Source organism: Cutaneotrichosporon oleaginosum (assembly GCF_008065305.1).
Source record: "Cutaneotrichosporon oleaginosum strain ATCC 20508 chromosome Unknown ATCC20508_contig03, whole genome shotgun sequence".
NCBI lineage: Eukaryota > Fungi > Basidiomycota > Tremellomycetes > Trichosporonales > Trichosporonaceae > Cutaneotrichosporon > Cutaneotrichosporon oleaginosum.
Window position 1 is genome coordinate 1,311,535 of NW_027072172.1, and position 24,057 is coordinate 1,335,591.

The 24,057-nt window shown below is 62.4% G+C and overlaps 12 protein-coding genes across 12 annotated transcripts, besides 2 other annotated features; 7 read left to right on the plus strand and 5 right to left on the minus strand.

Moving 5' to 3' along the window:
• Window positions 1-303: 303 nt before the first annotated feature.
• On the minus strand, window positions 304-1,426 carry COLE_03714 (uncharacterized protein; the record flags this gene model as incomplete). Its single annotated transcript, XM_065626306.1, has 8 exons — window positions 304-325; window positions 359-387; window positions 421-611; window positions 653-664; window positions 702-784; window positions 821-899; window positions 966-1,325; window positions 1,360-1,426. 8 exons carry the CDS (start codon window positions 1,424-1,426, stop codon window positions 304-306), a joined length of 843 nt encoding a protein of 280 aa, XP_065482387.1.
• A 733-nt stretch (window positions 1,427-2,159) lies between these two features.
• Window positions 2,160-2,234: a sequence feature (Short protein (COLE_03715, TXT09781.1) was converted to a misc_feature.).
• Window positions 2,235-2,864: 630 nt separating this feature from the next.
• Window positions 2,865-2,873: a sequence feature (Short protein (COLE_03715, TXT09781.1) was converted to a misc_feature.).
• Window positions 2,874-3,379: 506 nt separating this feature from the next.
• COLE_03716 (uncharacterized protein) lies at window positions 3,380-3,794 on the minus strand (the record flags this gene model as incomplete). The annotated part of the gene is made up of 3 exons (XM_018422186.2): window positions 3,380-3,525; window positions 3,660-3,717; window positions 3,756-3,794. The coding sequence occupies 3 exons, from the start codon at window positions 3,792-3,794 to the stop codon at window positions 3,380-3,382; spliced, it is 243 nt and encodes an 80-aa protein (XP_018281592.1).
• Window positions 3,795-4,072: 278 nt separating this feature from the next.
• Window positions 4,073-5,838, plus strand: COLE_03717 (uncharacterized protein; the record flags this gene model as incomplete). Its single annotated transcript, XM_018422187.2, has 4 exons — window positions 4,073-4,099; window positions 4,323-4,924; window positions 4,963-5,260; window positions 5,509-5,838. 4 exons carry the CDS (start codon window positions 4,073-4,075, stop codon window positions 5,836-5,838), a joined length of 1,257 nt encoding a protein of 418 aa, XP_018281593.1.
• A 225-nt stretch (window positions 5,839-6,063) lies between these two features.
• COLE_03718 (uncharacterized protein) lies at window positions 6,064-7,985 on the minus strand (the record flags this gene model as incomplete). Its single annotated transcript, XM_018420212.1, has 4 exons — window positions 6,064-7,020; window positions 7,055-7,693; window positions 7,796-7,910; window positions 7,942-7,985. 4 exons carry the CDS (start codon window positions 7,983-7,985, stop codon window positions 6,064-6,066), a joined length of 1,755 nt encoding a protein of 584 aa, XP_018281594.1.
• A 789-nt stretch (window positions 7,986-8,774) lies between these two features.
• COLE_03719 (uncharacterized protein) lies at window positions 8,775-9,413 on the minus strand (the record flags this gene model as incomplete). Its single annotated transcript, XM_018422188.2, has 3 exons — window positions 8,775-8,900; window positions 8,936-9,233; window positions 9,379-9,413. 3 exons carry the CDS (start codon window positions 9,411-9,413, stop codon window positions 8,775-8,777), a joined length of 459 nt encoding a protein of 152 aa, XP_018281595.1.
• Window positions 9,414-9,937: 524 nt separating this feature from the next.
• On the plus strand, window positions 9,938-10,336 carry COLE_03720 (uncharacterized protein; the record flags this gene model as incomplete). The annotated part of the gene is made up of 1 exon (XM_018422189.2): window positions 9,938-10,336. The coding sequence occupies one exon, from the start codon at window positions 9,938-9,940 to the stop codon at window positions 10,334-10,336; it is 399 nt and encodes a 132-aa protein (XP_018281596.1).
• A 594-nt stretch (window positions 10,337-10,930) lies between these two features.
• On the plus strand, window positions 10,931-12,583 carry COLE_03721 (uncharacterized protein; the record flags this gene model as incomplete). Its single annotated transcript, XM_018420700.2, has 3 exons — window positions 10,931-10,987; window positions 11,031-11,401; window positions 11,479-12,583. 3 exons carry the CDS (start codon window positions 10,931-10,933, stop codon window positions 12,581-12,583), a joined length of 1,533 nt encoding a protein of 510 aa, XP_018281597.1.
• Window positions 12,584-13,886: 1,303 nt separating this feature from the next.
• On the plus strand, window positions 13,887-15,519 carry COLE_03722 (uncharacterized protein; the record flags this gene model as incomplete). The annotated part of the gene is made up of 2 exons (XM_018420219.1): window positions 13,887-14,123; window positions 14,179-15,519. The coding sequence occupies 2 exons, from the start codon at window positions 13,887-13,889 to the stop codon at window positions 15,517-15,519; spliced, it is 1,578 nt and encodes a 525-aa protein (XP_018281598.1).
• Window positions 15,520-16,132: 613 nt separating this feature from the next.
• COLE_03723 (uncharacterized protein) lies at window positions 16,133-16,438 on the minus strand (the record flags this gene model as incomplete). Its single annotated transcript, XM_018419729.2, has 1 exon — window positions 16,133-16,438. One exon carries the CDS (start codon window positions 16,436-16,438, stop codon window positions 16,133-16,135), a length of 306 nt encoding a protein of 101 aa, XP_018281599.1.
• Window positions 16,439-16,807: 369 nt separating this feature from the next.
• On the plus strand, window positions 16,808-19,084 carry COLE_03724 (uncharacterized protein; the record flags this gene model as incomplete). Its single annotated transcript, XM_018422190.2, has 1 exon — window positions 16,808-19,084. One exon carries the CDS (start codon window positions 16,808-16,810, stop codon window positions 19,082-19,084), a length of 2,277 nt encoding a protein of 758 aa, XP_018281600.1.
• Window positions 19,085-19,437: 353 nt separating this feature from the next.
• Window positions 19,438-21,057, plus strand: COLE_03725 (uncharacterized protein; the record flags this gene model as incomplete). Its single annotated transcript, XM_018425153.1, has 1 exon — window positions 19,438-21,057. The coding sequence occupies one exon, from the start codon at window positions 19,438-19,440 to the stop codon at window positions 21,055-21,057; it is 1,620 nt and encodes a 539-aa protein (XP_018281601.1).
• A 1,165-nt stretch (window positions 21,058-22,222) lies between these two features.
• COLE_03726 (uncharacterized protein) lies at window positions 22,223-23,887 on the plus strand (the record flags this gene model as incomplete). The annotated part of the gene is made up of 1 exon (XM_018426403.2): window positions 22,223-23,887. The coding sequence occupies one exon, from the start codon at window positions 22,223-22,225 to the stop codon at window positions 23,885-23,887; it is 1,665 nt and encodes a 554-aa protein (XP_018281602.1).
• Between the last annotated feature and the right edge of the window lie 170 nt (window positions 23,888-24,057).

Consider the following 24,057-nt stretch of genomic DNA (forward strand, 5'->3'; position numbering starts at 1 on the left):
TATGACAGAGAGCGTGGCACAGCAGGAGTTGACGCACCCCACTGCGACCCATTGCATGTCGTCGAACATGCGGAACAGCCCGCTCCACTGTCAATTGAAATGATATGCCATATGTAGTTCTGCGTCTCTGTCCTTCTCACAACTGCATCTGGCCTCGGAGGTAATCATCGCTCGGCGATCACCGCGAGTTGTCACTCCGCTGTTCCGCTGTGAGAATGACGACGATCCATCGGTAATTCCGTGCGCGGTAAGGCCCCGCAATGATCGTCGTTAATGAGGCAGTGCCTCACCATGATCAACACGTCATGTCGGAAGGAAACCCGCGCTGGCGTCAGCTAGAGCTTGCTGAGAAACTCACGCGTTGGCATACATCTCCTCCGGTGTTTTCTGCCATCAGCTGGTCCAATGCAACCCACGTACCTTGAACACGCAGATACCCGCCAGGGTGGCAGCCATGAACACGAGCGCCTCGAATAGAAAGATAAACGCAAGCCATGCTTCTGCGGAGAGGCCGAGGTTGCGCTGCAGCTCCTGGCAGTCGGAGGGGTGAGTTTTGCCGAACACCGCGTCCTCGAGGTAGTCCCAGAGTGTGTAGAATAGGTGCATTGCCCCTGCGTGTTTCAGCGCAACCACAGACCGGCAGAGGACATACCAAAGAAGAGGACTAGCGTTAGCTCAACGGTCCGGAGTAAGCTGCTTACCTAGGAAGCGCAAGGCACTGCCATGCGCGCCGAACCACAGGCCGATGAGGATGGCTTCGGAGCAGAATACACTCATGTAGGTGCTAACTAAGCCCGACTCCGGGCGACTGACAACTCACATCCAATGCATGGCGTACGCGCCCGCCACGAGTAGACCGAGTGCGATAGTAAAGCTTGCGATCTTAGAGGCAACGATGTCGACTGTATAAGTACACTCCATCGTCTCACGCACAGCCCGCAAACTGCCGTCAACCCAGGCCGTAGCTTGCAATCTCACGATGTAAAGGAACCCTATGATGGCACTGCCAAGCGGTCCCGCCAGGAGCGTAACAACCACACTGGGACTCCAAAACAGCTGCTCCGGCGTCGGCAAGCTATACGGGTCTGGTGTGCGCGGCACGGTGCGTTTGAGCCCCGAGACGCCAGTGTATCCGCCGAGGTTTGGATCGATCACGAACGCATGTAGCCGCCCGCCGCAGAGAACGCCGGCGAGGACGTGGAACATCTCGTGCGTGAAGATTACAAACACTTTGGGGCCCACGAAGGCGTCCCGCACATGTGGCGTGTGCCAGATTGCGGCCGTGATAGGGATGAAGAGGCAGGCCGCGACAATTGTGTATGTCTCTGCTGTCAGCTGAGGAGAGAAGAGGTGAAGCACGGAAAGTATTGGGCGTCACGTCCGCACGCGCAGCAAGATGCTGGATGTGGTCAATGTCGAGCTTCATGGAGAGACGAGAGGCGGGGTTGGGAGGCAAGACTGGGTCCGCCAGGAGTGTTGACCGGGCCAGCAGGAGTGAGTCTTCGCTACTAGGTTGTCTCCGGCGCGGGAGTCGTGATTGGGTGAGGGGACAGAGTAATGTGGAGCAAATGAGGAGCAGCAGCGAGCAGTGTGTTGCAATCCCCGGTGAGTCTTGCTTGTTTGTTTATTGACTCGTCGCATGGCCGCAATGCCTCATCCCGCCGGCCACAGCACGGACGAGGCCCAAGCGGCTGCGGAGATTGACGAGACGTGAAGCGGCAGGCATGTCCATGCGAGACGGGCATCTGTGAGTCCAAAGCCGGGTCAGGCGTGGAGGTGTTTGCTGCCACATGAAGCCAAGGCGCCCATGTTTAAGCAAAGGCAAGACAGGTGATTGTCGGTGAAGAGGTACGACAAGAGGTGCCACACCCACGCTCTGAGACAATTGTCCACCAAGCCGCACCTCACATCGTCACACTCTTATGCACGCGGAAGCCACCGCAGTTCCTCATGCATGGCCTGTTACCAGATCGGAAGACACAGTCCAGCGCTCTGGCTGCATACATAACAGAAACGCGGGGACCCCGCGCCACAACTCAAAGCCCGCATTCCCCCGGCGCGCGTGGGTGGATTCCGGTCACTCCCACGCGATGATGCGCCTGCCCTCCTCCAAGCTATCCGATCCACTCTCGGGCTCTCCAGTCGTCATCATCCACAAAATGTCCGCCGCCCCCGCCCCTTCCGCCGTCGTCCCCGTCCCCGCCGTCCGCTCCGAGGACATCATTGCCCGCAAGGTGCGTACGCGGCGAGTGGGAGCCGAGTGCTCGTCGCTCTCGTCGCTTCTGGAGGCACGAGGCCGGAGATCTCAAGGGCCTGTGCTTGGGCGGCTGAGCTGCGCGCCGAGCCGCGCAGTGCTTGCGGGACTCGCGCAGCTTTAAGAGATGGGATGAGGATGGAGCTGACACCAGTTTGACAACTGCGTGAGTATGACATGGAGCCCGTCGACATACAGAGCCGGATGTGACGTCTTCCCGGCGATAACGCGCGTGGCGCCGCGCACCACTGGCGGAGACGCAGGAGGCGCAGGACGACTGGACGGGGAGGGGCTCACAATACCGCGATAATCTGCGCTCTTGAGCTCGAGCAGGTGACGTCCGCAGCCGCCGAGCTTCGGCGAGTGCGCGCAGTGCCGTGTTCTTGCCTGCGGACTGGGTTTGAGCAATGAGGTTGTCGGCGCTGCGGACATGGCGTCATGAGACATGCGCTGTCTTCTAAACCAGAGCATTGCGGCCTGTTGACTCCGGACGCTTCTTGCCCGCCGTTCTGCGCCCTTTGCGCCCTTTGCGCCCTTTGCGCCTTTCGCGCAACCATCTTCCGTCTTTCGTCGGCCCACATTGCGGCCCTCATCGATCTGCCCTCGCAACACCAACTGACCACAGCTTGCGGACCTCCTCGTTAACGCCGGCATCGGGTTCGGCGCGGGCATTGTCGCTTCCGTCATCCTCTTCCGCCGTATGTCTTATTGAATTGCGTGCCAGACTCAGCTGACAATAGGCCGTGGGTGGCCCGTCGCGCTCTCGACTGGGTAAGATCGCAGCAAAGCGTACGCTGACAGCAGTTTCGGTGCCGGTGTTGCTTACTCTAACGTGAGTGTTGCATTTTTCCAGCAGCCGGCTCAGCCATCACTCGACACTGCCTCGAGTCAGGCGCTGTTCACCACCCCGCTCTCCCGGGCTCCGCTCACACCAGTGCAACTACTCGCTAAACCCCTACGTGCTGCCTGGCACCAAGGTCCTCCCCAAGGCTTAAGTTATCAGGGGTTATCGTCGATTAGAGATATAAAATGCGCACTAGCTATTGATGGGGGACTATGCCGTGGGGTGGTGCTGGATGAGAGTGAGGAAGGAAGGGAGGGAGGGAGGGAGGGAAGACGGCTAAGCTACCTCCGCTGCTCCTCATCACCCTGCCGGACCCAAGGAGCGCCGCCGAGCGCCTTGCCATGGTGGAGGATACTATCCTGTCCTGCCTCGGGGCGGAGGACCTCCTGAGGGCGTGGGATGCGGCGCTGCTCCTCACCCATGAATGCTGGAGTCAGCTTGGATTGAGTCAAGTAGACATCGAAGGGACAGTGGAAGAGAAGAGACGCGGAGGAAGTAGCTGAGGAAGCAGCTATTACTCGCTGACCACGCCGCACTCGATCCCTCCGAGTTGATGCTTACCTCGTCGGTACAAGATGGCAGATGTGACAACGAGCACAGGGAATGCGATCACCACCGTCTGAAGTCAGCCACTGAGGTTCCCCAGGCTGAACATACACGAAGGCGCTTGGCGTCGGTCGACAAGGGCGGGGCCATGGTGCAGATGCTGTAATGTCAATAAAGCACCTCGTTCATTCTCGGTCCTCCTCCTCTTGGCGCTGATAAAGACCACGCGAGTAATGACGTGGGCGATGACGTGTAGTCCTGAAAAGCTGATTCTGGCATGTGCAGGATTCAGGCACCACCGTGGGGTCAATGCACGTTGCTTGTCAAAAGTTGAGCTGAAATCTTGCCGCCCCTCACCCAGGCATCTTTCCATCATCCACTCTTCCAATCTGCCTCCAACCTCATCCTCTCATTCACATCTATCAACCATGTCGCCTCTTCAGCTCAACCTCTGGGTAAGTCACGCACCCCATTGAACCGCCAAGGAGCGACGGCAAGCCTGCAGACGGGGTAGCATCACCACCCTGCTTCCCGTCAACAATATTGGTGCTGGAGGCGGTCCGACCGCACACCGCACCAAACATTGGTCCTCAAGCAGCAGTCCTTCCCTCGCAACCTTGCCGCCGCCATCGTTCGCCCTTTACCTCTCTGTGCTTCCCACCCCATGCTAACCTCCAGTCCCTCACTCTCGAGCCCGGAGTGCCTGTGCCGATCTACGTCCGCCGCGACTTCCAGCTCACCAACGCTGCTCTCGCCGAGGAGCTGGACAGCGAGACCGCTCGCACCGTCGTCAAGGTGACCCACTCGCCCATTCCTCAGCACATTTTCGACTCGGACGACGAGGATGACGAGTACGACGAGGACGACATGGTCGTTGGGTCTGACGAGGAGTCCGACGAGGACGACGAGCTGGACGAGGACGAGGACGACGAGATGGGCGAGGACGAGGATGAGGACGACGAGGACGACTCCGAGGGCTCGGAGGGCTCCGATGACGACGACTTTGAGGACGTCGCCGAGGAGATTGTTCTCTGCGCCCTGACGCCGGGCCGGATCGAGCAGGCGCAGCTCAACATCACCTTTATCGAGGGCGAGCTCGTCATCCTCCAGACCAACGGCCCCAACGCTGTCCACCTCCTCGGCAACTACATTTACCAGGGTGGGGAGAGCGACAGCGAGGACGACGAGGACTACTCGGATGGCGAGTACTCGGACCTTGACGACCGGGACGAGTTCGACATTGAGGAGTTCGCTGAGGACATTGAGGAGGCCCCCAAGGGGTGAGTTGATATCCGCAGGAAGCAGCACTAATGCTCAGCAAGATCACCGCCGTCGAGGACGAGGTCGAGAAGCCCAAGCCCAAGGCCAAGACCTTTGCGGCCGTTGTCGCCGACAAGGCCGACACCCCCAAGTCGGAGAAGGTCGACAAGAAGCGTAAGGCCGAGGAGATCTCCGAGACCCCCACCAAGGCCGAGGGTGAGCTGTCGCGGTCGCAGAAGAAGAAGCTCGCCAAGAAGGCCAAGGTCGAGGCGGACGGCGCGCCCACCGAGTCGCCTGCTCCTAAGAAGGAGGCCAAGAAGGAGACCAAGGAGGAGCCCAAGAAGGACAGCAAGAAGGTGAGCAAGAAGCACAAGCACAAGCACGAGAAGAAGAACTAGATGTGCGACACGCCCATGAGAGAGTAGAGCAGTTGTGTAGAGCCAGTGCATGTGAAAGGGATGGACATAGTTCATGCACTAGCACAGAGTACTGGTTGACCTCTTCGTCTAGTCCCTTGTCTTTCAGCCTCGTCACCCCTTCTTCCCCGCATGCTTCATCCTATCTTCCCTCTACCCAACTCCGAATGAGCATCCCTAACGCGCAGAAGACCCTCCCCTCGGGCCTCGTGATCGAGGACATCAAGGTCGGAACCGGCCCCGTCGCCAAGGGCGGCAAGCGCCTCGGCATGCGCTACATCGGCAAGCTCGAGAACGGCAAGCAGTTTGACGCCAACACTGGTGGCAAGCCCTTCAACTTCGTCCTCGGCCGCGGCGAGGTCATCGCCGGCTGGGACCAGGGCCTGGTCGGCATGGCTGTTGGTGGCGAGCGTCGCCTCACCATCCCTGCCAAGCTCGCGTACGGCTCGCAGCGTATCCCCGGCATCCCTCCCAACTCGACGCTCAAGTTTGACGTCAAGCTCGTGAGCGTCAACTAGAGGGCAAGTCAAGGTGATCGCGGGCCACTATGAGCTGCGAAGCGCAGAGACCGCTGAGCGCCATCCTGTCGCAACAAAAGTATACGGTTAGATCTTATTGTATGCATACATATGCTTGAGGGAAGCGGGAGGCTTGGGAAGGGACAATGCAATGCTGCATGGATCAAGACGCAAGATGTTATAGAATATATAAGACGCAGACGCAGACGCAGATCTATTGGGCGATTACTGCGTTGCTTCCACCCCCCGCCCCCGTTCGAGTTCGGGCGCACGTTCCTTCTCCGTTGAGGCGGCGTTGGAGGCGGCGGTCGGCGTGCTCGCGACACTAATCGGCTCACCACTCACACCCTTCTCGCCCTGCGCCACCCGCTCCTGCTCCTCCGCGACCTTGGCCTCGAGGCGTGCCTCGTCGCTCTCTGGCGTCTCGCCCTCGGCGCTGTCAGCCTTCGCGGCCGCGCCACGCGGGCGATTAAGCGAGTACGCGCGCGTCGGCACGGTGATGGTAAGACAGAAGATGAGGAGAGCCATCGCCATAATCCAACAGGGCTTGAAACTGTCCGCGAACGCGCGCAAGATGTCCTCCTTCATCGGCCCGTCCGGGAGGGCGTGGATGATCTCATACCCCGCCGCGGAGGTGGGCACGCGCGCGCCCCCGCCCCACCTGTCCTGGACCTTTGCGAACTGCGAGCGCATGTCCGAGTTGAGCACGGCCGTGTACACGGACACGCCGACGGAGCCGCCGATGCTGCGCGTGAGCACCCACGCCGACGTGACGGCCGCCATGTCTTTGAGCGGCATCGCGGCCTGCAGAATCAACATGGGCGACTGGAGCGAGAGGCCGAGGCCGACAGCGGGCACGATCGACGTCCCGTGCTGCACCGGCAGCTTGAGGTCCCAGTCCCAAAAGCCGTAGAGGATGCCGAAGCCGAGCGCGGCCACCGCGTACCCGAACCACGTGACGGGGCGGACGATGCGCAGCCGGCTCTGGATTTGGCCCGCCACCACCGTGCTCCACGACACGAAGATGGCGAAGGGCAGCAGCTGGATGCCGGCTTGCAAAGCGTCGGCGCCGTGCACGCCCTGGAAGAATTGCGGGAGGAGCACGTTGCACGGGATAAAGGCCGCGGCGTGCAGCGTCGACGCGATGGTGTAGAAGAGCGTCGTGCGGGTCTTGAAGAGGCGCTGGGGTGAGTGGGACGAGATGGCGTAGACTTACGGCAGGGATGACGGCGGTGCGTTTTGTCACGAGGCAGTTGACGATGGCGGCGCAGAAGAGCACGCCGCCGACGACGATGAGCGCGATGCTCGGTGTGTACCCGAACCCGTGGTCGGCAGCGAAGCTGAAGCCGACAATGAGGAGTGCGCTGCCGACCATGATGAGGAAGAGGCCGAGGAAGTCGAATGTGCGCCGCAGCTCGTCGAACGTGTGGTTTCGCGGCTTGTTGAGCTTGAGGTACAGCACGAGGAGGACGAACGCGACGCCCGCCGTCGGGAGGTTGATGTAGAAGCACCAGCGCCAGCCGCTACGGGACATGTGTGTGAATGCGCCGCCGAGGATGGGCCCCACGACGGCGGCAACGCCCCACGACGCACCCATAAAGCCCTGGTAGCTCCCGCGCTTTTCGAGCGGTACAATATCGCTCACGATGATGCTGACCAGGCCCATGATCGTGCCGCCGCCCAGGCCCTGCAGCGCACGGCAGACGATGAGCCACTCGACGTTCTGGGCCGCGCCGCACAGCGCCGAGAATACCGTAAACACCACGATGGCGACGTAGAGCATCGGCTTCCGGCCCACGATGTCGGACACGCGCCCGTTTACCGGAGTGAGGAGCGTCATCGCGAGCTGGTACGACTGGAGTCAGCGACTCAGACTCGGCCGGGAGGCCGACTGGGACAGTCGGACGCGGAAATCGAGTCGGTGCGCTTGCCCTCGGTTCCACTCTCCCGCACTCACCGTAACAATCCACGAGTACTGCGACGGTGTGGCGTTGAACTGCCCCGCAATGGTCGGCAGTGCCGTGGCAATAATCGTCTGGTCCAGGGCAGCGAGGAATAACACGAGGCAGAGGCTAGCGTCAGCCGATTATCAATGTGTCCTACCTTGGCATAACAATGAGGAGGTTGTTCTTCGGCAGCTCCTCCATTTCTGGCATCAGCTCCGCCGCTGCGGCGCTCACCTTCGTCGCCCTCCGTCAGGCCGCCGCCGCGCTTATTTGCGCGGCGGTCCTTCTTGTCCTTGACATCTGTCGGCGAGGAGGGAGAGGCGGCGCCTGGAGGAGTCGGCGCCCGGCTTCCCGGCGCGCTCTCGACGTCGTTGAGCACCGGCGCAGATGGGGGGAGCTTGGGGAGCGGCGCGTCACGCATCGTGGATGGGTAAAAACAAAAGTTAGGTGGCGCGAGGGAGTGTAGCCGACGCAGGCGAGGCTTGGCGGTCTGCGGGGAGGGGTTTAGGACATAGGGCTCTGAAATGGGATGATCGAGGCGTTCGTCAAGAGCTGGTCAGAATGCGAGACGAGAGAGAATGAGGCAGAGAGAACAAGGCGCGAGATGTAATGGACATCGAGAAGAAGGCTGGCCCGAGTCAGGATGGGCGCGGCGCTCACCTCAGCAGCTCCAAATGTCGATGCCGATACTAGCGAGAGAGGTGCGTGATGTGCCTGGCGGATCACACGGCCAAGTCCGCCACTTGGCCGAAATGAGCTTGTGCTTCTCTTACATAACATCACGCGTCATCGATACTCTCAGGCCTCGTTGCGAAAAGTCGCAAGCAAAATCATCACCACGCGCATGATGGAAGTGTGTGGCATGGGCGTACATACACACTGAAACCAGCGTACAGGGGTGAATCAACGCGACGCGTCGCGAACCAAAATAAAGACCAGATGTGCATCTATGCTACAACGGCCACATATAAAGCGCCGGGAGGAACGCAATTACGACTCGTAAACCCAGTCAGCCGACGAGAGCTTGTACTGGGCAATGCCCTCGGGGAACCAGAGCTGGATCTCCTTCTGGCCGTTCTCGACCGAGTCCGAGCCGTGGCAGACGTTGGCGCCGGTCTGAAGTCAGCATAATTTGAGGAAGGTTATCTCACCTGGAGGGCGTAGTCGCCACGGATGGTGCCGGGGGCCGAGGCAAGGGGGTTGGTGGCGCCGAGCATAGCACGGCCGGTCTTGACGGCGTCAAGGCCCTCCCAGACCATGCAGACGACGGGGCCTGAAAGCATGTACTTGATAAGCGAGGGGAAGAAGGGCTTGGAAGAGAGGTCGGCGTAGTGCTTCTCAAGGTGCTCCTTCGAGGGGGTGGCGAGCTTGAGGGCGACGAGCTTGAAGCCGCGCTTCTCGAAGCGGGCAATGATCTCGCCGACGAGGCCGCGCTGGACGCCGTCGGGCCTGTGGGTTAGTAATGAGCGATTGGGAGGAGAGGGGGAAGGTGCCAAAGCGAGGCCGAAGCTGCCCAGCACAGCCGGGGCTACTCAGTCGCCGAGGAGAGGAGTGCACCGATCGCGAGCCGAGGTAGAAACGACGAGCGACTCACTTGATCATGATGTAGGTCTGCTCGGCAGTCGACATTTTTAAAGATTTGTTTTGGTTGGTGGTGGTGGGATGAAGAGAGAGATGCAAGTGATGATGCGGGACGTGATATTTCTTCCACGTCGCGCTGGGCCCATACAAATCAGCCTGACGTGCCTGGAACATGGGGCGTGGGGAGCGGGACAGTCAAGGCCACGGAGTTGCCACGCGACGCAGACCCCACCCCGGTGATTTGTGTGCCACGCGGTTGTGGCACACGTGCAATCGGTTGATCGGTGGCACAAGGGCAGCCCCAGAGGAGGCACCAGGGGATGCCCAGGGTGGCATGCTCACTTTGGTCTACACTTGGAACGTCACACGCCTTGGCCATCGCCAGCATCACTCCCCACGCCGCAGCTATGAATTGAACTACCATCGCCATTCTTATTATCTCAAGACTCCACATCGTCCACTCCCCCACTCCTTTACGCTCACACGACACGACTTCAAAGACAGAGACGCTGTGCCATTTCACGACTCCCTTGTCCAGGCCCATGCCCCACACCTAAACAAGCCCCATCGCCATGCCCGTCACGTTCTCCGAGCCCTCGGGCCGCCGCATGTCCACTGGCCGCAGGCCGAGCGCGTCCTCTCCCTACCCCGTGCGCGTAATGACCTCTATCAAGCCGTCCGACTACCCGTCCCCGCCCAAACGCAGCCCCAAGAAGAAGGAGGCTAGCGTTGTCGACCCCTTTGTCGACGACGCGGCGCCGCAGTGCTGCCCCGACCTCGACTGCCACACCAACAGCCCGCAGGACGAGCGCGTGGCCCTCCCCGCTGACTCGGAGCGGCAACCTCTCCTTGGCCGCACGCAGAAGCGCAGGGCGCGCCACTGGTCCTTGCTCGCCGGCCTGGTGCTGGTGCTTGTTGTCGGAAGTGTGATCGTCGGCGGCGTGGCGCGGATGCACTCGCAGGACGAGTAGAGTGCTGTGTAGCATTGTTTGTTGTATTACCGTCCGGCACGGTGTGACATGTCCCGCGAGTTGGCGCGTTGTGAGCTTGTTGGCGCGTGAGATAAGGCCGGGATAGCGTCAGCGTGATGGTTGTACCATCGCTTCGGCCGACTGTCGCAATGACACAGAGTTGTCAAGGAGATGTAATTTCTGAGTGTTCTGTGTGACCCCGTTCCGATCGCGCCGGCGGCAGAAGCGCTCGCCACCCTCGACCACGAAGCAATGCAAGAGGCGTACAAGGTGAGACGCACGACATGCAAGAGTCACGCGGAGGAGCGAGTCGGTCAGGATCGGTCACATGTCGGCTGTCGGCATTCACCCAAGTGCGGGGCTCCTGCCCTGAATCAATGTGGAGGGGAACAGGTGACAAGAGCCGGTCGGAGCTTGCACCGGCCTTGCTCCGGCACTCCTCATGACGCCGCTCCCTCGCGCCTCGGTGCATGCATCTTGTATCCAGCTCGTCCAGCAAGCAAGCAAGGCAGTACCCTCGCCATCGCAGAGACCAGATCAGAGCAGATCAGAGCAGATCACATCTCTCCGTTGTCCATCTCTCCTTCACCCACCATGCTCTCTCGACGCGTCCAGCGCCTTCCTGTCGGGCTCCTCGGTCGGGCGACCCTCGTAAGTAACCTCCGCACAGCAACGAGAGTTTCGCTCACACCAGATCACTGGGCCTCCCCCCGACGTGCCGGCCGTGCACCAGACCGCGACCAACACCCCGCTGCCCAACCCCACCCCCGTGCCAGCCTTCACGCCGCTGTTGGGGCCGCACGCGCGCGGGCGGCACTCAGCCGACGACCCCAGCCAGGACCGCGGGCCGGCGTATGTGCCCGGTGGGCACGCGGCCGTCGCCAAGCGTATCCAGAGCATGTCGCCGCTGCGCCGTGGTGCACACGAGTCGTGGTGGACTGCCGACCAGGGCTTCTTCAACGCTGTCGCGAACACGATCCCCACCTACCGTGTGCTGGACGAGGAGGGGCGGCCCGTCAAGGGCGCCATCATGCCGGAGATCACCAAGGAGGAGGCGCTTAAGATGTGCGTGTAGAGTGCGAGAGCAAGAGTGCAAGCTCCAGCTCCAAGCTCCGTCCCGTGGATAATCGCTGACAACACAGCTACCGCGCCATGATTCTCGTGCCCGTCGTCGACAACATCCTGTACCAGTCGCAGCGGCAGGGCCGCATCTCGTTCTACATGCAGTGCGCGGGCGAGGAGGCAGCTGTCGTCGCTTCAGCTGCCGCGATGCATGAGAACGACGAAATCTTCATGCAGTACCGCGAGCAGGCGGCGCTCATCTACCGCGGCTTCAGCCTGAACCGGATGATGGCGCAGTGCTTCGGCAACGTCGAGGACGACAGCACCAAGGGCCGCATGATGCCTGTGCACTACAGTGCGCCGGACCTCGGCTTCCACACCATCACGTCGCCACTGGCGACGCAGCTTCCGCAGGCGGCCGGCGCCGCGTACGCCATCAAGACGGACCCGGAGCGCGAGGGCGACTGCGTCATCTGCTACTTTGGTGACGGCGCTGCATCCGAGGGCGACTTCCACGCCGCGCTCAACATCAACTCGACTCTCGGCGGGCCCATCGTCTGGTTCTGCCGTAACAACGGCTTCGCTATCTCCACGCCTGTTGTGGACCAGTACGCCGGTGACGGCATTGCGTCGCGCGGTCCGGCGTACGGCCTCGACACGATCCGCGTGGACGGCAACGACGCTCTTGCTGTCCTCTCGGCGGTGCGCGAGGCGCGCCGCCGCGCCGTCGAGGGCAAGAAGGGCGTTCTCGTCGAGGCGATGACGTACCGTATCGGACACCACTCGACGTCGGACGACTCGAGCAAGTACCGTCCCGCGGAGGAGGTGCAGGAGTGGAACGTGGTCGACAACCCGATTGCGCGGATGCGCGCGTGGCTCGTGTCGCAGGGCTGGTGGAGTGAGGCCGAGGAGAAGGCCGCGTTCACGGCAAACAAGAAGGAGGTGCTGCGCACATTCTCGCGGGCAGAGAAGCTGCCCAAGCCCAAGCTGAGCGAAATGTTCAACGACGTGTGGACGGTCAGCAAGGACGACCACATCCCCGAGGTCATTACGGAGCAGCGCGCAGAGCTTGGCGGCCTCCTGAAGAAGTACGGGGGCGTGTGGGAGCCGTGGCGCAAGGAGCTCAAGCGGTTCGTCGAGGAGGGCGAGGATGTCATGGACTGCAGCTCGACAAAGTCCACCTAGGTTTCATGCATGTTGTACGAGTCTGACAGCACGTGAAGACGAGGTGACTCGTTGCAGAAGAACGAGGAGATTTCAGCAGATTTCAGATGCGCAACCTGGGCGGAATGAGGGACCGGCCGGAGCTGGGCTGCGCGAGGCCTAGGATGCGGGGTGCGGTATGCAGGGACGCGGGCTCCCGCAACGTGCACTCTGGACGCGGATTGGGAGAGGCCGGAGAGCGCGGAGAGGGATATACTGTAGACTATTCCGCTCAGAGATGCCGGCAACTGGCTGCGGTCTGGCATCGTCTTGACCGTGTTTCAGACGCTGTCACTGGCTTTCACTAGATGCACTAGACGAATGCATGCAGAGTGCATCAGAGCAGCACACCACATAGCTCATTGGCATTGTATCAGGTTCTAAACGTCGCTTAATCGGCTTACCGTTCGCGGGGACGTGCCCTTGCTGCTCTCCAGCTCACTAGCTTGTTACGGCAACATGACCAGCTCGAAATGGAATACGTAGTGATCTTGCTCTTCCCGCATTCACATCCGACGCGTCTTGCATCCACCCCCCGTCGACGCCATCTCGCCGTCATCTGGCTGCAGGCTATTGCAGGCCATGACTCGAGAGGAGGGCAGCCATACACTGGGCCCATCCTCTCGTCCTTGTTCTCGCTCATCACCATCACCGTGCTTCTCTCCCTGCTACTCGCCACCTCGCACCACTCTTCGACGTCGGCGGCGGCAAGACGTCAATCTCCACACACACACTCTCGCCTTCGCACACGCCCCTCCCCATCCCTCCCCCCCACTTCCTCTCCCTCTTACATTGCCCATCATCATCTCGCCCCCAACGACCGCGACCACCACCGAGACCCATCTCACTTCCGCTCCATCCAGCATGCGCAAGAACCGCTCACGCGCGCGCTTTTGGCTCGCTGGTCACGGCGAGGACATTGAGAGCGTCTATCCCGCTCCTGGCGGATACAGAGACTGTTAGTCCCCCCCCCCCCCCCCCCCCTCCCCGCTTGGACCTTCTCCCCCGCGCAGTCCAAGCGCTGGAGCCGGATTGCACGCTGAGCTGACCGCCAGCATGGGCAGCCGAGAGAGCCCAGAGAAGCATCGACGCGATGAGCGAGGCCGACTGGATCGCAGCGTTCGCTCGCTCACCGCCGCGCTACGAGAAGAAGGAGCTGCTTCCCCCTCCCCCGCGCTTTCTCGCCACGAGCTTCAAGGAGGAGGAGTGGGAGTGTGATGGCCGCTGCCGCTCACAGTGGGCATGGTGTCTGCTTCTCCTTGTCGCGGGCGCCTTCCTTGCCCCCATGCTCCTTGGGGCCGCGCTGCCTTGGCCCCTTCCTCACCTCCGTGCCATCCGCAAGACTCATGCCGCTCTACCACATCATCCATCGGCGCCCAAGCTCGATAAATGGATCCTCGCAGAGGCGGACTTCGCGTACAAGCGCATTCTTGATAACATCGGGCCAGCCGCAGGCGTTCGCGACGGTGTGGTAATTGCTTCGCCGAGCAAGGGGGACAACAGCTCGGAGCCAGACTATTTTGTTAGTGCCACCCACTTCGTTGAACCGAACAACGAGGAGGTAACGCTGACCTCAGTACACATGGACACGCGACGCGGCTCTCACCATCACCTCACTTCTTCCATCCTTCCTTCCCGAGTCATACCTATCTCCATGGCACAGTGTGTGGTCGACCGACGCTCCCCTTCAGCGGTCGCACACGAACTCCGATCCACTCCTGGAGGGCCTTGTGCGCTCCTACATTTCCTTTCAAGCCAAGCTTCAGCGCATTCCCAACCCCTCGGGCGATCTATGGACAGGCGGCCTTGCCGAGCCCAAGTTCACAGTCAGTGGTGCTCCATACATGGGCGCTTGGGGTCGTCCACAACGGGACGGACCGGCACTGCGCGCCCTCGCGCTCATCCCATACGCTCACTGGCTGCTCGACCGAGGCCACTCCTCGGACCTTGCATACGTCCGTCGAGCGCTGTACGACTCGCACGCGATCCGACAGCCCGGGATTGTGCTCAAGAACGATCTCGAGGAGGTTGCTAACAGTTGGCACCGGCCCTCCTTTGATCTGTGGGAAGAGGTGCAGACTCGGCACCTGTGGACTGACGCCGTTGCGCGCCGTGCGTTGCAGGCTGGCGCTAGGCTCGCTACCCGTTTGGGGGACCATGGCGCAAGCGGGTTCTACGCAGCCCAGGCCGCGAAGCTCGGCGAGCACATGCAGAGCTACTACCACGCCTCCAAAGGATGGCGCGCTTTCGACAACCCGGGCCGGCGGACAGGCCTTGACGCCGCCATCCTCCTCGCGTCCCTCCATGCGGGAGGGGGCAATGCCACCGAGGATCTTGCTCCCGGCACTATGCTCTCCAGCCTGCGCCAGTATGTCCTCTCATTTGCCGGGCTCTACGAGACGAACAGCGGAAACTGGACAGACGGCTGGCTCGTTGGGCGCTATGCTGAGGACGTTTACGACGGTGTGGGCTTTTCTGGCGGGAACCCATGGTACATCACGACATTTGCTGTCGCAACGACGCTCTATCGCGCCCAGCGTGATTTCGCCGAGGCGGGCAAGATCGATTTGGACGACAATAACGCCGCATTCTGGTCGGATGTCCTGGGACCCGCTGGTCACTTCGTACAGTGGGAGGCTGGGCGCTGGTCTGCCGGGACAGCGGGCTTTGAGCGCGCGATGACGGCGCTGGGGCGCGTCGCGGACGCTTTTGTGATCAAGGCTGCGCGGACTATGCGCGGAGGAAGGATGAGCGAGCAGATTCGCGGAGGCAAGGGGCGCGGCGCTCGCGACCTCACATGGAGTTATGCGTCGTTTCTTGAGGTCAAGCGGGCGCGTGATGCGGCCAAGGCGGCGTGGGGGCGGGCGAGGGAGGAGGCGCGGCGGGAGCGCGAGGCGCTGCGCCGGCCGAGGCAGTAGTATCATATATACAGGTCGTAGGGTTGTTCACGTTCATCATTGTAAAGCATTATCTTGTGCATCGCATGTATGTTGAGTAGTGTAGTGATTCAGAGGTTCACTACCAGTGAGTGTCTGGACGGCATGGATGTCCCGCCGCGGCACTCGTCCGATCGCGTCCGAATGCGTCAAGGTTTCCTGGATCCTGTATTTTGGCTTAGATCCGGATGTGTCGTTTTGCCTGCCGATCCGAGATGCGGCAGTATCCGGTGATCAAACATGAGCAATGATCGGCTGGGCAATAGATCAATAGACAGTCCAAAAGTGTCGAACCAATGACTATCCCCCGGCTCATAAGCAGTCTGAAGGGAACTTTTCCTTCAACTTCTCTCTCTCTCGCAACTCTTCAAGTGTAGCACTGCTGCCGCAACACGGCATAAGCTTAACGAATTAACACAGGTCCCAATGCTGCAATGCTGGCCGGCCATGTGATGGTGGTCTCCAACTGATTAAGCGACCGAGTAGCCCAGGCACGGCACCAACAAAGTGCCTGAATTTTGGGCCGAAGTACCCGATGTTTCAAGCACAAAGCACCGAGTGGGGGAGAGAGAGGGATGGCGATGCCGTTCAGCGCTCAACCAGATTTGCTGAGTAGACATAATGTAGGAGACAGGAGGGTAGGTACGTGCATTTGCGCACGGTGCGTGGTGTTGTAGGATGTGAGATGAGAGAGAGCGATGGAGTGGTGGTGGAGAGTGATCGAGCAAGGGAGGAGCGGAGCCGGCGGCATGGACCAACCACAAGAGACGGAATGAGGGGTGAGCGGCATGAGCGGGACCAAACAGGCCGCTCGCGCTGGTGGAAGCCCCGCAGATCCGCAGACCCCGCACCCGGCACGCGCACCGGCATCTTGCTCGCCTTGCTCCCACCCATCCATCATCCACTCGAGCACTCGACCACTCGTCCTCTTCTTCTTTTTCTCCAGTTTGCTCTATTCTCCTCTACTTTGCTTCAAGCGACCACTCCCACTCCCACTCCCACTCCGCTCACTCAACCTCTACATCAACACACGCGTCCCCTGTCTCCTGTCATCACTGTCACATCACATCCCATCACAAACCTACAAGTACAAGCACCTCGTGAGTCGCCTCCAGTCATTCTCCATTCTCCATTCTCCATTCCCCCTCCAGCCTCCAGTTCATCTATATAGGCGCTCCTCTTCTTTCAGCGACCACTATTCCCCAGTCACTTCGCCCCCCTGCTCGCTTCATATCTCTCTACCTTTTGAACCACACCTAACATCAACAGGATGCACCCCGCCCCCCCGCAAAATGGGCAGCAGCCACGCCAGGTGTCCGCGGCAGCGAGCTTCATGGCTGCCCTCAACTCGGGGCAAGCATACCAACCACATCGATCTTTCTCTGTCGGCACGACTTCCTCACAGGCTTCCCAAGAGTCTCACGATGCCGGCGCTCACCTCGGCCGCTCCCAGAGTATGAAGAATCCACAACGCACCGATGGACCCCTCTCCTTTGCCGCCGCCGGAGCCGGCCTCCAGTCTCCCTCGCCACCCGCATCGCATTACACCCCTCCCGCAGCCGCCAAACACCCTCTCTTCGCTCACCACGCCATACCGCCCCAACAGCAACCATGGTCCCCCGCCTTGTCCTATAAGAGCGACCCGGGCCCGGTACCGCCCATCACGATTGACCCAAACTGCCAGACCCCCCCTTCGCCCGGTAGCACTGTTTCAAGCACCTTCTCTCCTGCCACCGCCTTCCTCCAGGCCTTCTCGTCGCGCTCTTCGGCGCCCTCCGAAATCGCTCCAGACGCGCAGGGCGCCCGTGTCCTCGACTATATCCTCGGCAAGGTGCTTGGGCGCGGCGGTTTCAGCACCGTGCGCGCCGCTACCCACGTAAAGACCGGGGAGGAGTTTGCGTGCAAGATTGTCACTCGCGATGATCTCAGCGATGAGTCGGGATCCGCCGCCCGCTTCGAGGACGAGATACGCATCTGGCAGACTTTACCTCGGCATCCCGCCATTTTGCCCCTCCTCGATATCATGCGCACCGAGTACGCTACGTTTATGATCATGCCTCGCCTGGAGGGCAGCCTGTTGGACGTCCTTCGCATCGAGGGAGGGAGCGAGAGCACTGCACGCAAGTGGTTCCCCGGGTGCGTCACGGCAGTTGCGGCATTGCACGAGGGATTCGAGGGCTTCGAGGGTCAGATGATGCACGGGGATCTCAAGCTCGACAACTTTCTCGTCGACGCCCACGGTGGGGTGTGCGTCGGCGACTTTGGCATGGCATGCAAAGTTGAGATTTGCCCACCCAAGCGGGGACCCTCCCCCGCAAGCCGTCCATCAAACCTTCCCGCCCACCTGCAGGCGCGTGGGCGACTCTCGTCTGCTCCAGATTCGCCGCGGAACCCGTCTCGCTCGCCAGCGCGGCGACGCGACACACTCGCTACTACGGATATGAATCAGCCTGGGCACCAACCATGCCCCTCCGCCTCCCTTCCTTATGCCTGCCCCGAGCTCTTACATCCGTCACCGGCTGGTCCCTCCCTCGCGCAGGACATCTGGGCGTTGGGGATCATTCTGTATGCCCTCCTGACAGGCCGTTTGCCGTTCAACGACTCGTTTGACCCGCGCCTCCAAATGAAGATCCTCCGTGGGCAATGGGAGGAGCCGTACGTAGGCCACGAGTGGATCGAGGCTCTGCACGGCACGCTCCACCGCGACCCCCTGAAAAGGTGGGACATTCGCCGTGTGCGTGAGTCTGACGCTGTGACTGGCTGGCGTGAAGTTCGCACCAAGAGCCGCAGTCGGTCTCGTGCCCGTGTCGGCGATCGCGGACGTCGCGCACCCGGTGACTCGCCGATCCACACTCATCACCCCGACGGCGCGGGCCGAGGGCGGGATCGCTCTCGTTCTCGGGCGTCTCCGCACATCCGGCACGACAGTCAAGAGGAACGCGGCCGGTTTCTCCATGCTCACACGGATGGGGCGCGCTCGCGCTCGCAGAGCGGCACTAGGAAACCCGCCACCACTTCGCGCCCCAGCAGCATGCACAAATCCCATCTGCATCCCGAGGCGCTGGCGGCTGAGCTGGACACGATAACAATAACGCGTGGGCGCTCAGCTCAGCGCGAGGAACGCACGCCCAACTCCTCTGCTGGGTCGCTCGAACCCCGCCCTGGCAACGGCAGTCGCTCGCCGAGCGCGGCGGGACGACCCCCGCGTCCCTTGAGCGGTGCGGAACAGCGGCGTGGCCGTTCGCGTGCGCGGGAGGCGGCTGTCCCCGGGACTGCTGGCTGGTGGGAAGCACAATTTGCGCACACTCGTCACGACGCGACGCCTCCTGGTTCGGGCACGCACTCTGGAGTGCACAGTGGCGCGCACACGCCGCCTCGCGAGACGCGCGAGCACCCGCACCCGCACTCAGCGGGCGGAAGTAGGCCACCAACGCTCGGCTTTGAGTTGGACGTGGTCGATGAGAACGCGCCGGCACGAGGGCGCGACGCTGTAGGAGCCGGCGGGTCCAGAAGCAAGAGTCGTGGACGTCTTGACCGGCTGAAGTGAAGTGCCGATCTAAAGTGATGCCATGAAAGCGGAGGATGTTCGCAATGGAAAGGTTGTAACTGGGATAATTGCAGTCCTGTATCGATGCATACTGTGCATGTCACTGTCAGCTGAGTCATGTACCCGCAGGGGGTGGATGATCCACCGGAGTGGCAGAGATTTGAGACTGAGATTGGTGGAGGTCGTTTTCGTCATCGCTCTCATCACTCAATCATCGTCTCGCCGCTCTTGACCTTTGGGCAAGCATGCTGCGGCCTCTCACGACGACATGCCGCCTCGCGGTGCGGCGCAGAGCACCCCGCTACACGATGCCGGTGCGCGCGATCTCTAATGTGCCACGTAAACCTCTCCCCATGCCCCCAGACATGCCGCGCGAAGACTACGCCGGTCCGGCGGCCTACACGGTGTCCTTCATCGGCCGTACAATCAAGTACATCATCTACGGGACTATGGGTCTTGGCGCGACGGCCTATCTAGCCTTCGAAGGCGCGCACGCCTACGTCGAGCACGTATCCCTTGCGGCGCCGAGCCGGGCGGTGGACGGGGACGAGTGGGCGTGGGCGGACGAGAACCAAGCGTGGACGGGCGGCGTGAAGGGCGGCACAGACTCCCGCCTGGGCTGGCGGGGGCGGCACGCGCTGCGCGGCGCCTGGATCTGCTGGGAGTGGGGAGCCGGCGATTCGGGGAGCACGATCTCGCGCCACCCCGAGTTCAAGCGGGGCATGATCGGGGCCTCGCCCGTGAACCGCGTCGACCGGGGATACGAGCTGGCCGAGGAATACATTGACGCGGCGATCCGCGTCGCCGAGGCAAAAATGGCCTTCCCGCCACACCTCCCGGGGCTGCGCGAGCCGGGCCCCGCCGGACTCGCCGCGCCGTCCGTGCCCGCCGACCCGACGGCGCTCGACCTCCTCACCCTCAAAGCTGGCGTGCTCGAGCGCATGGGTCCCGAGACCCTCGACCACGCGCGCGAGCTTTACGAGCGCGTCGCGACGGCATATGTCGGCGTCGACGCGGCCAAGGACGGGGCGGTGAAGGCCGCGCGTGCGATGCGGCTCGCGCACAAGCTCGGCGACCTCGCGCAGCGCGCTGCCGAGCCCGACGTCGCGCGCGCGTGGTGGGCTTGGGGCCTTGAGCGCGCTGCTCTGTCGCTCCCCACCGCCGACTCGCCCGTGGCCGCTGCGTCCGGCGCGAGCGGCTGGTGGCCATTTGGCGGCTCCGGCTCCGCCGCGCCCTCGACCGCGACGAGCGCCGACGACCTGCCGACTTCCGCGCCCCTCCCCGCGCCCATCGTCCGCGCTGCCGTCTCGATCCTCGTCTCCGCCTCCGCGGCGTCCGCGCAGTCCGGCGCACTCCCCGCCGCCGCGGCGATCCAGGCTGAAGCCCTCCGCCTGCTCCCGCCTGCCGTGCAGCCATCGGTGCCCGGCCCCGGACAGGGTGCGTCCGGTCTCCAAAAGCTGTGGGAGGTGCAGCGGCGCGCGCTGCTCACACTGCACGCGGCGAGCGTCGCCCACGCGCAGGGCACGAAGGGCGTCTCGCCGCTCGAGATGAGCGCCGAAGCAGCCGAGGCGTCCGAGGCCCTCCTCTCGGTCCTGAACCCCACGTTGCCCGCCGCGCTGGCGCAGCCGCGCGGCAACGTGTGCACGCAGCCCGCGAAGCGGCTCGTGCGGGACACGCTGACGACGGGCGCGGAAGCGTATTACACGGAAGCGGCGTTGCTCGAGCGCTCGGCGGCGGGGCGGCGCGACAAGTCGGACGCGCTGCACCGCCTCGAGCATGCGGCGGAGAGCTACGAGCGCGCCATGTCCCTCTCGGCGGCGGAGGAGGGGCAGGTCCCCGCCAGCGGGTTTGGCGAGGAGGACGCGATCGGACGCGGCGAAGAGTGGACACGGTACTGGCGCGGATATGTGCGTGTGCGCGACAAGATGGTCCGGCTTGTGGAGGAGGGGGCTGTGCCGACCAAGCATGCGTAGAGCGGTGGACCCGGACACGGTGGAGACGGTGGATGGACATGGCATGAATCCCTTTTCTAGCAATGCAATGCATTCCTCAGCACATGCATGCGCACGGACGCATGCATTGCCATCGCGCACGTGCATAAAAGACCACCGACCTCGTCAGAATCCCGTTTCTCTACCGTGTACGCGGAGTACTGGTGCGCTTCAGCAGGAACAACTTGGTGTATAACATCCTGAGGTGGGGTCGAACGCGCGGAGTGGTGGTATGGAGTGTGGATGGGAGGGAGGTAGGTGAGGGAGGAGGAGGAGGAGGGAAGGGAGAGCGGAGAGCGGAGGGAGCACGCATGGCACGCATGGGCGCAGCGCGCTACCGCTTCACTAGCGCGGCGCCGTTCCTGGCGCGTTCGAATGGTGACAGCATGCGGATATATCCGGGTGTCGGACTGTCGACTGAATGGCGTGGTCAATGGCGACGGGGCACCAAATGGTGGCGCCGAGCTACATGTGATGGCGAGTCCGTGCATTCAGGAATGGAGTACAGAGGGAGAAGAGGCGGGGCATGGGCCTTGACAGCGGAGAGTGTCTGGGTACGTGGACACATTGGAGAGCTTGTGGATATCGAGGCGGTGCTGATGCGGGCTGTTGAGAGCGTCTGCATTCCGCGCGACTTGTCTTCAAACTCGTGACTTACTCCTGCCGCATCTTTCCGCATCGACACGCTTATTAAACTTCCCCAAAACTAGCATGCACAGACACGAGCATGCCTTGATGTACATCTCCACGTACTCATCCACGCCTGTATCTGTTTACGACGCATTCAACTCTCCAGCACCGCCCTGCTGAACCCCATTCAAGCGCCACTAGTCCGACGCCCAAGCCTACGAGTCCGCGAGCCATCTCGCCAACTCGCCAGATCTCAATCGAGTCACGCGCACCGCCCGCCGCCCCAGCACGGTCGTCTCCGCCCCGCCCTTTTCAAACAGCGCGTTCATTGCCATTCATTGCTTGGCGGTCCGTGCGCAAGTGTATCGCCCTCCGCATCTCCTACTTATACCTCGCGTCGCCGCTAACGCTGACCCACCCACTCACCACCCCATCCGCAACTGTCATTACATCCAGTGTCCATCTCTGCCAACTATACCCAGACATCACACGACCTCGTCTCTCCCCTCCACCCCCCATGCCCGTCACGCCCGACGAGTTCCGCACGCACGCCAACGCGTTCGACGCGGCTTTCGCCGACTCGATGCGCGAGCAGTTTGGCGATGGTGTGCCCGCGTACGGCGCAGCCCACTTCAGCTTCGACGATGTGCAAGATACCCCCGGCCTCCCAATCTCCGACTACGCGTGGAAGGGGATATGCACGCCTGAGACGAAGCGGCGGCAACGGATCGTGGAGGTGTTCCACCAAGCCATCGCGACGAAGAACACTGAGGTCGTGCACACGATGGTGAACCGCGGCTTTGTGTCTCCCGACGTGCCCGCCGAGGACGGGAGCACGCCGCTCGCGGCCGCCGTCGACGCGCGCAACCTCCTCATGGCCAAGCTCCTCCTCGACCTTGGCGCGGACGTCAACCTCGTTGCGGCCCGCCGCGACCAACACCTCCCGCGCTGGCGGCGCAAGCGGCACGGCGTGACGCCGCCGGAGCGGCAGCGCACGCCGCTGATGCTCGCGGCTGCCGAGGGGCAGCTCGCCATGCTTCGCCTCCTGCTAGACGCGGGCGCGGACGACGCACTCGTCGCGCCCGACGGGCAGACGGCGCTCCGTCTCGCCGCGGACGCGGGCCACCGCGACCTCGTCGACGCGCTCCCCGCGCGCCGCGGCGGCGCATGGCGCCGCTGGCGCCACCACAACGAGCGCTCCGTCTACCGCGCACGCTCCGCCGTTATGGCGCTGTACTACTTCGCCCGCTTCTTCGTCTGGGACGTCCCAAAGTACTTCCTCTGGACGGTGCCCAAGCGCGTGGGAGAGCGCATGGGGCGCGGCGCCAAGTGGCTGTGGGCGGAGACCAAGGTGCTCGTCGACGAGCTCGCCGGCGCGCTGCGGCGCGAGATCAAACTCCTCCCCGGTCGCTTGCGGGCCGCGGCAGCGTGGATGCTCGAGCAGATCCGCGCTATGCCCGCGCGCATCAACCGCGGATCCAAGGCCTTTGCGCGGTTCGCGCGCGCCGCAGGCTCGGCCGCATGGGAGGTGATCAAGGCGACGCCGGCGTGGGTCGCCGAGCAGGGGCGCCGCGCCGCCGTCGCGGCCGGCTATGTCGCGCGTTGGACCGCCGACGCGGCCACGTGGACTGGGCGAAAGCTCGCTGCCACGCCAGGCGCGTTGTGGCGCGCGACCAAGACCACGGCACGGTGGACGCGCGACTTCCTGAAGGCTACGGCGAAGCTGCTGTGGCGCATGATCAAGGCCCTTCCTGCCGCGCTCGCGGTCGTGTGGGCATGGATCAAGACCAGCTCTGTGGCCATCGGAAACGCGCTCGTCGCCCTCCTCGCTAAGCCTATAGCACTCCTCCACACCGCCGCTATGGCTGTCATCTCGCTGCTACAGCGCGCGCGCAACGTCACCCTCCGCGATCTCTGGAACGCTTTCATTGCCATGATGGCCGCTATTGCCAATGTGCCGCGCCAGATCTGGCACGCTCTCACCGCCCTCCAGGAGGTCTCGTTCAAGGTATTCGCCAAGCTGTTTGGGCTGCTCGGCGTCGTCGTCTGGGCCATCGGATGGGTTGTCGTTCAGATCGTCCTGTACATTCCCCGCCAGCTCGGCGTCATCCTCGTCGCTGCCGGGAGCTCGGTCAAGAAAGGCGGGCACGAGGTTGCGGTGTGGATCAACCCCAAGTACTAGTGGTTGCGGGAAAGAGGAGACGTCGGCGCAGAGCAGGATGCAGTATAGACACTCGTTAGCTCAACATAGACATGTTAGTAATATGTATCACAACGCTGGAGACTCCAGCCCCCGTGCTCGTCTGCTAGGCCAATGGTCTCATCCCGTGAAATGATGGTACACTGCAACAC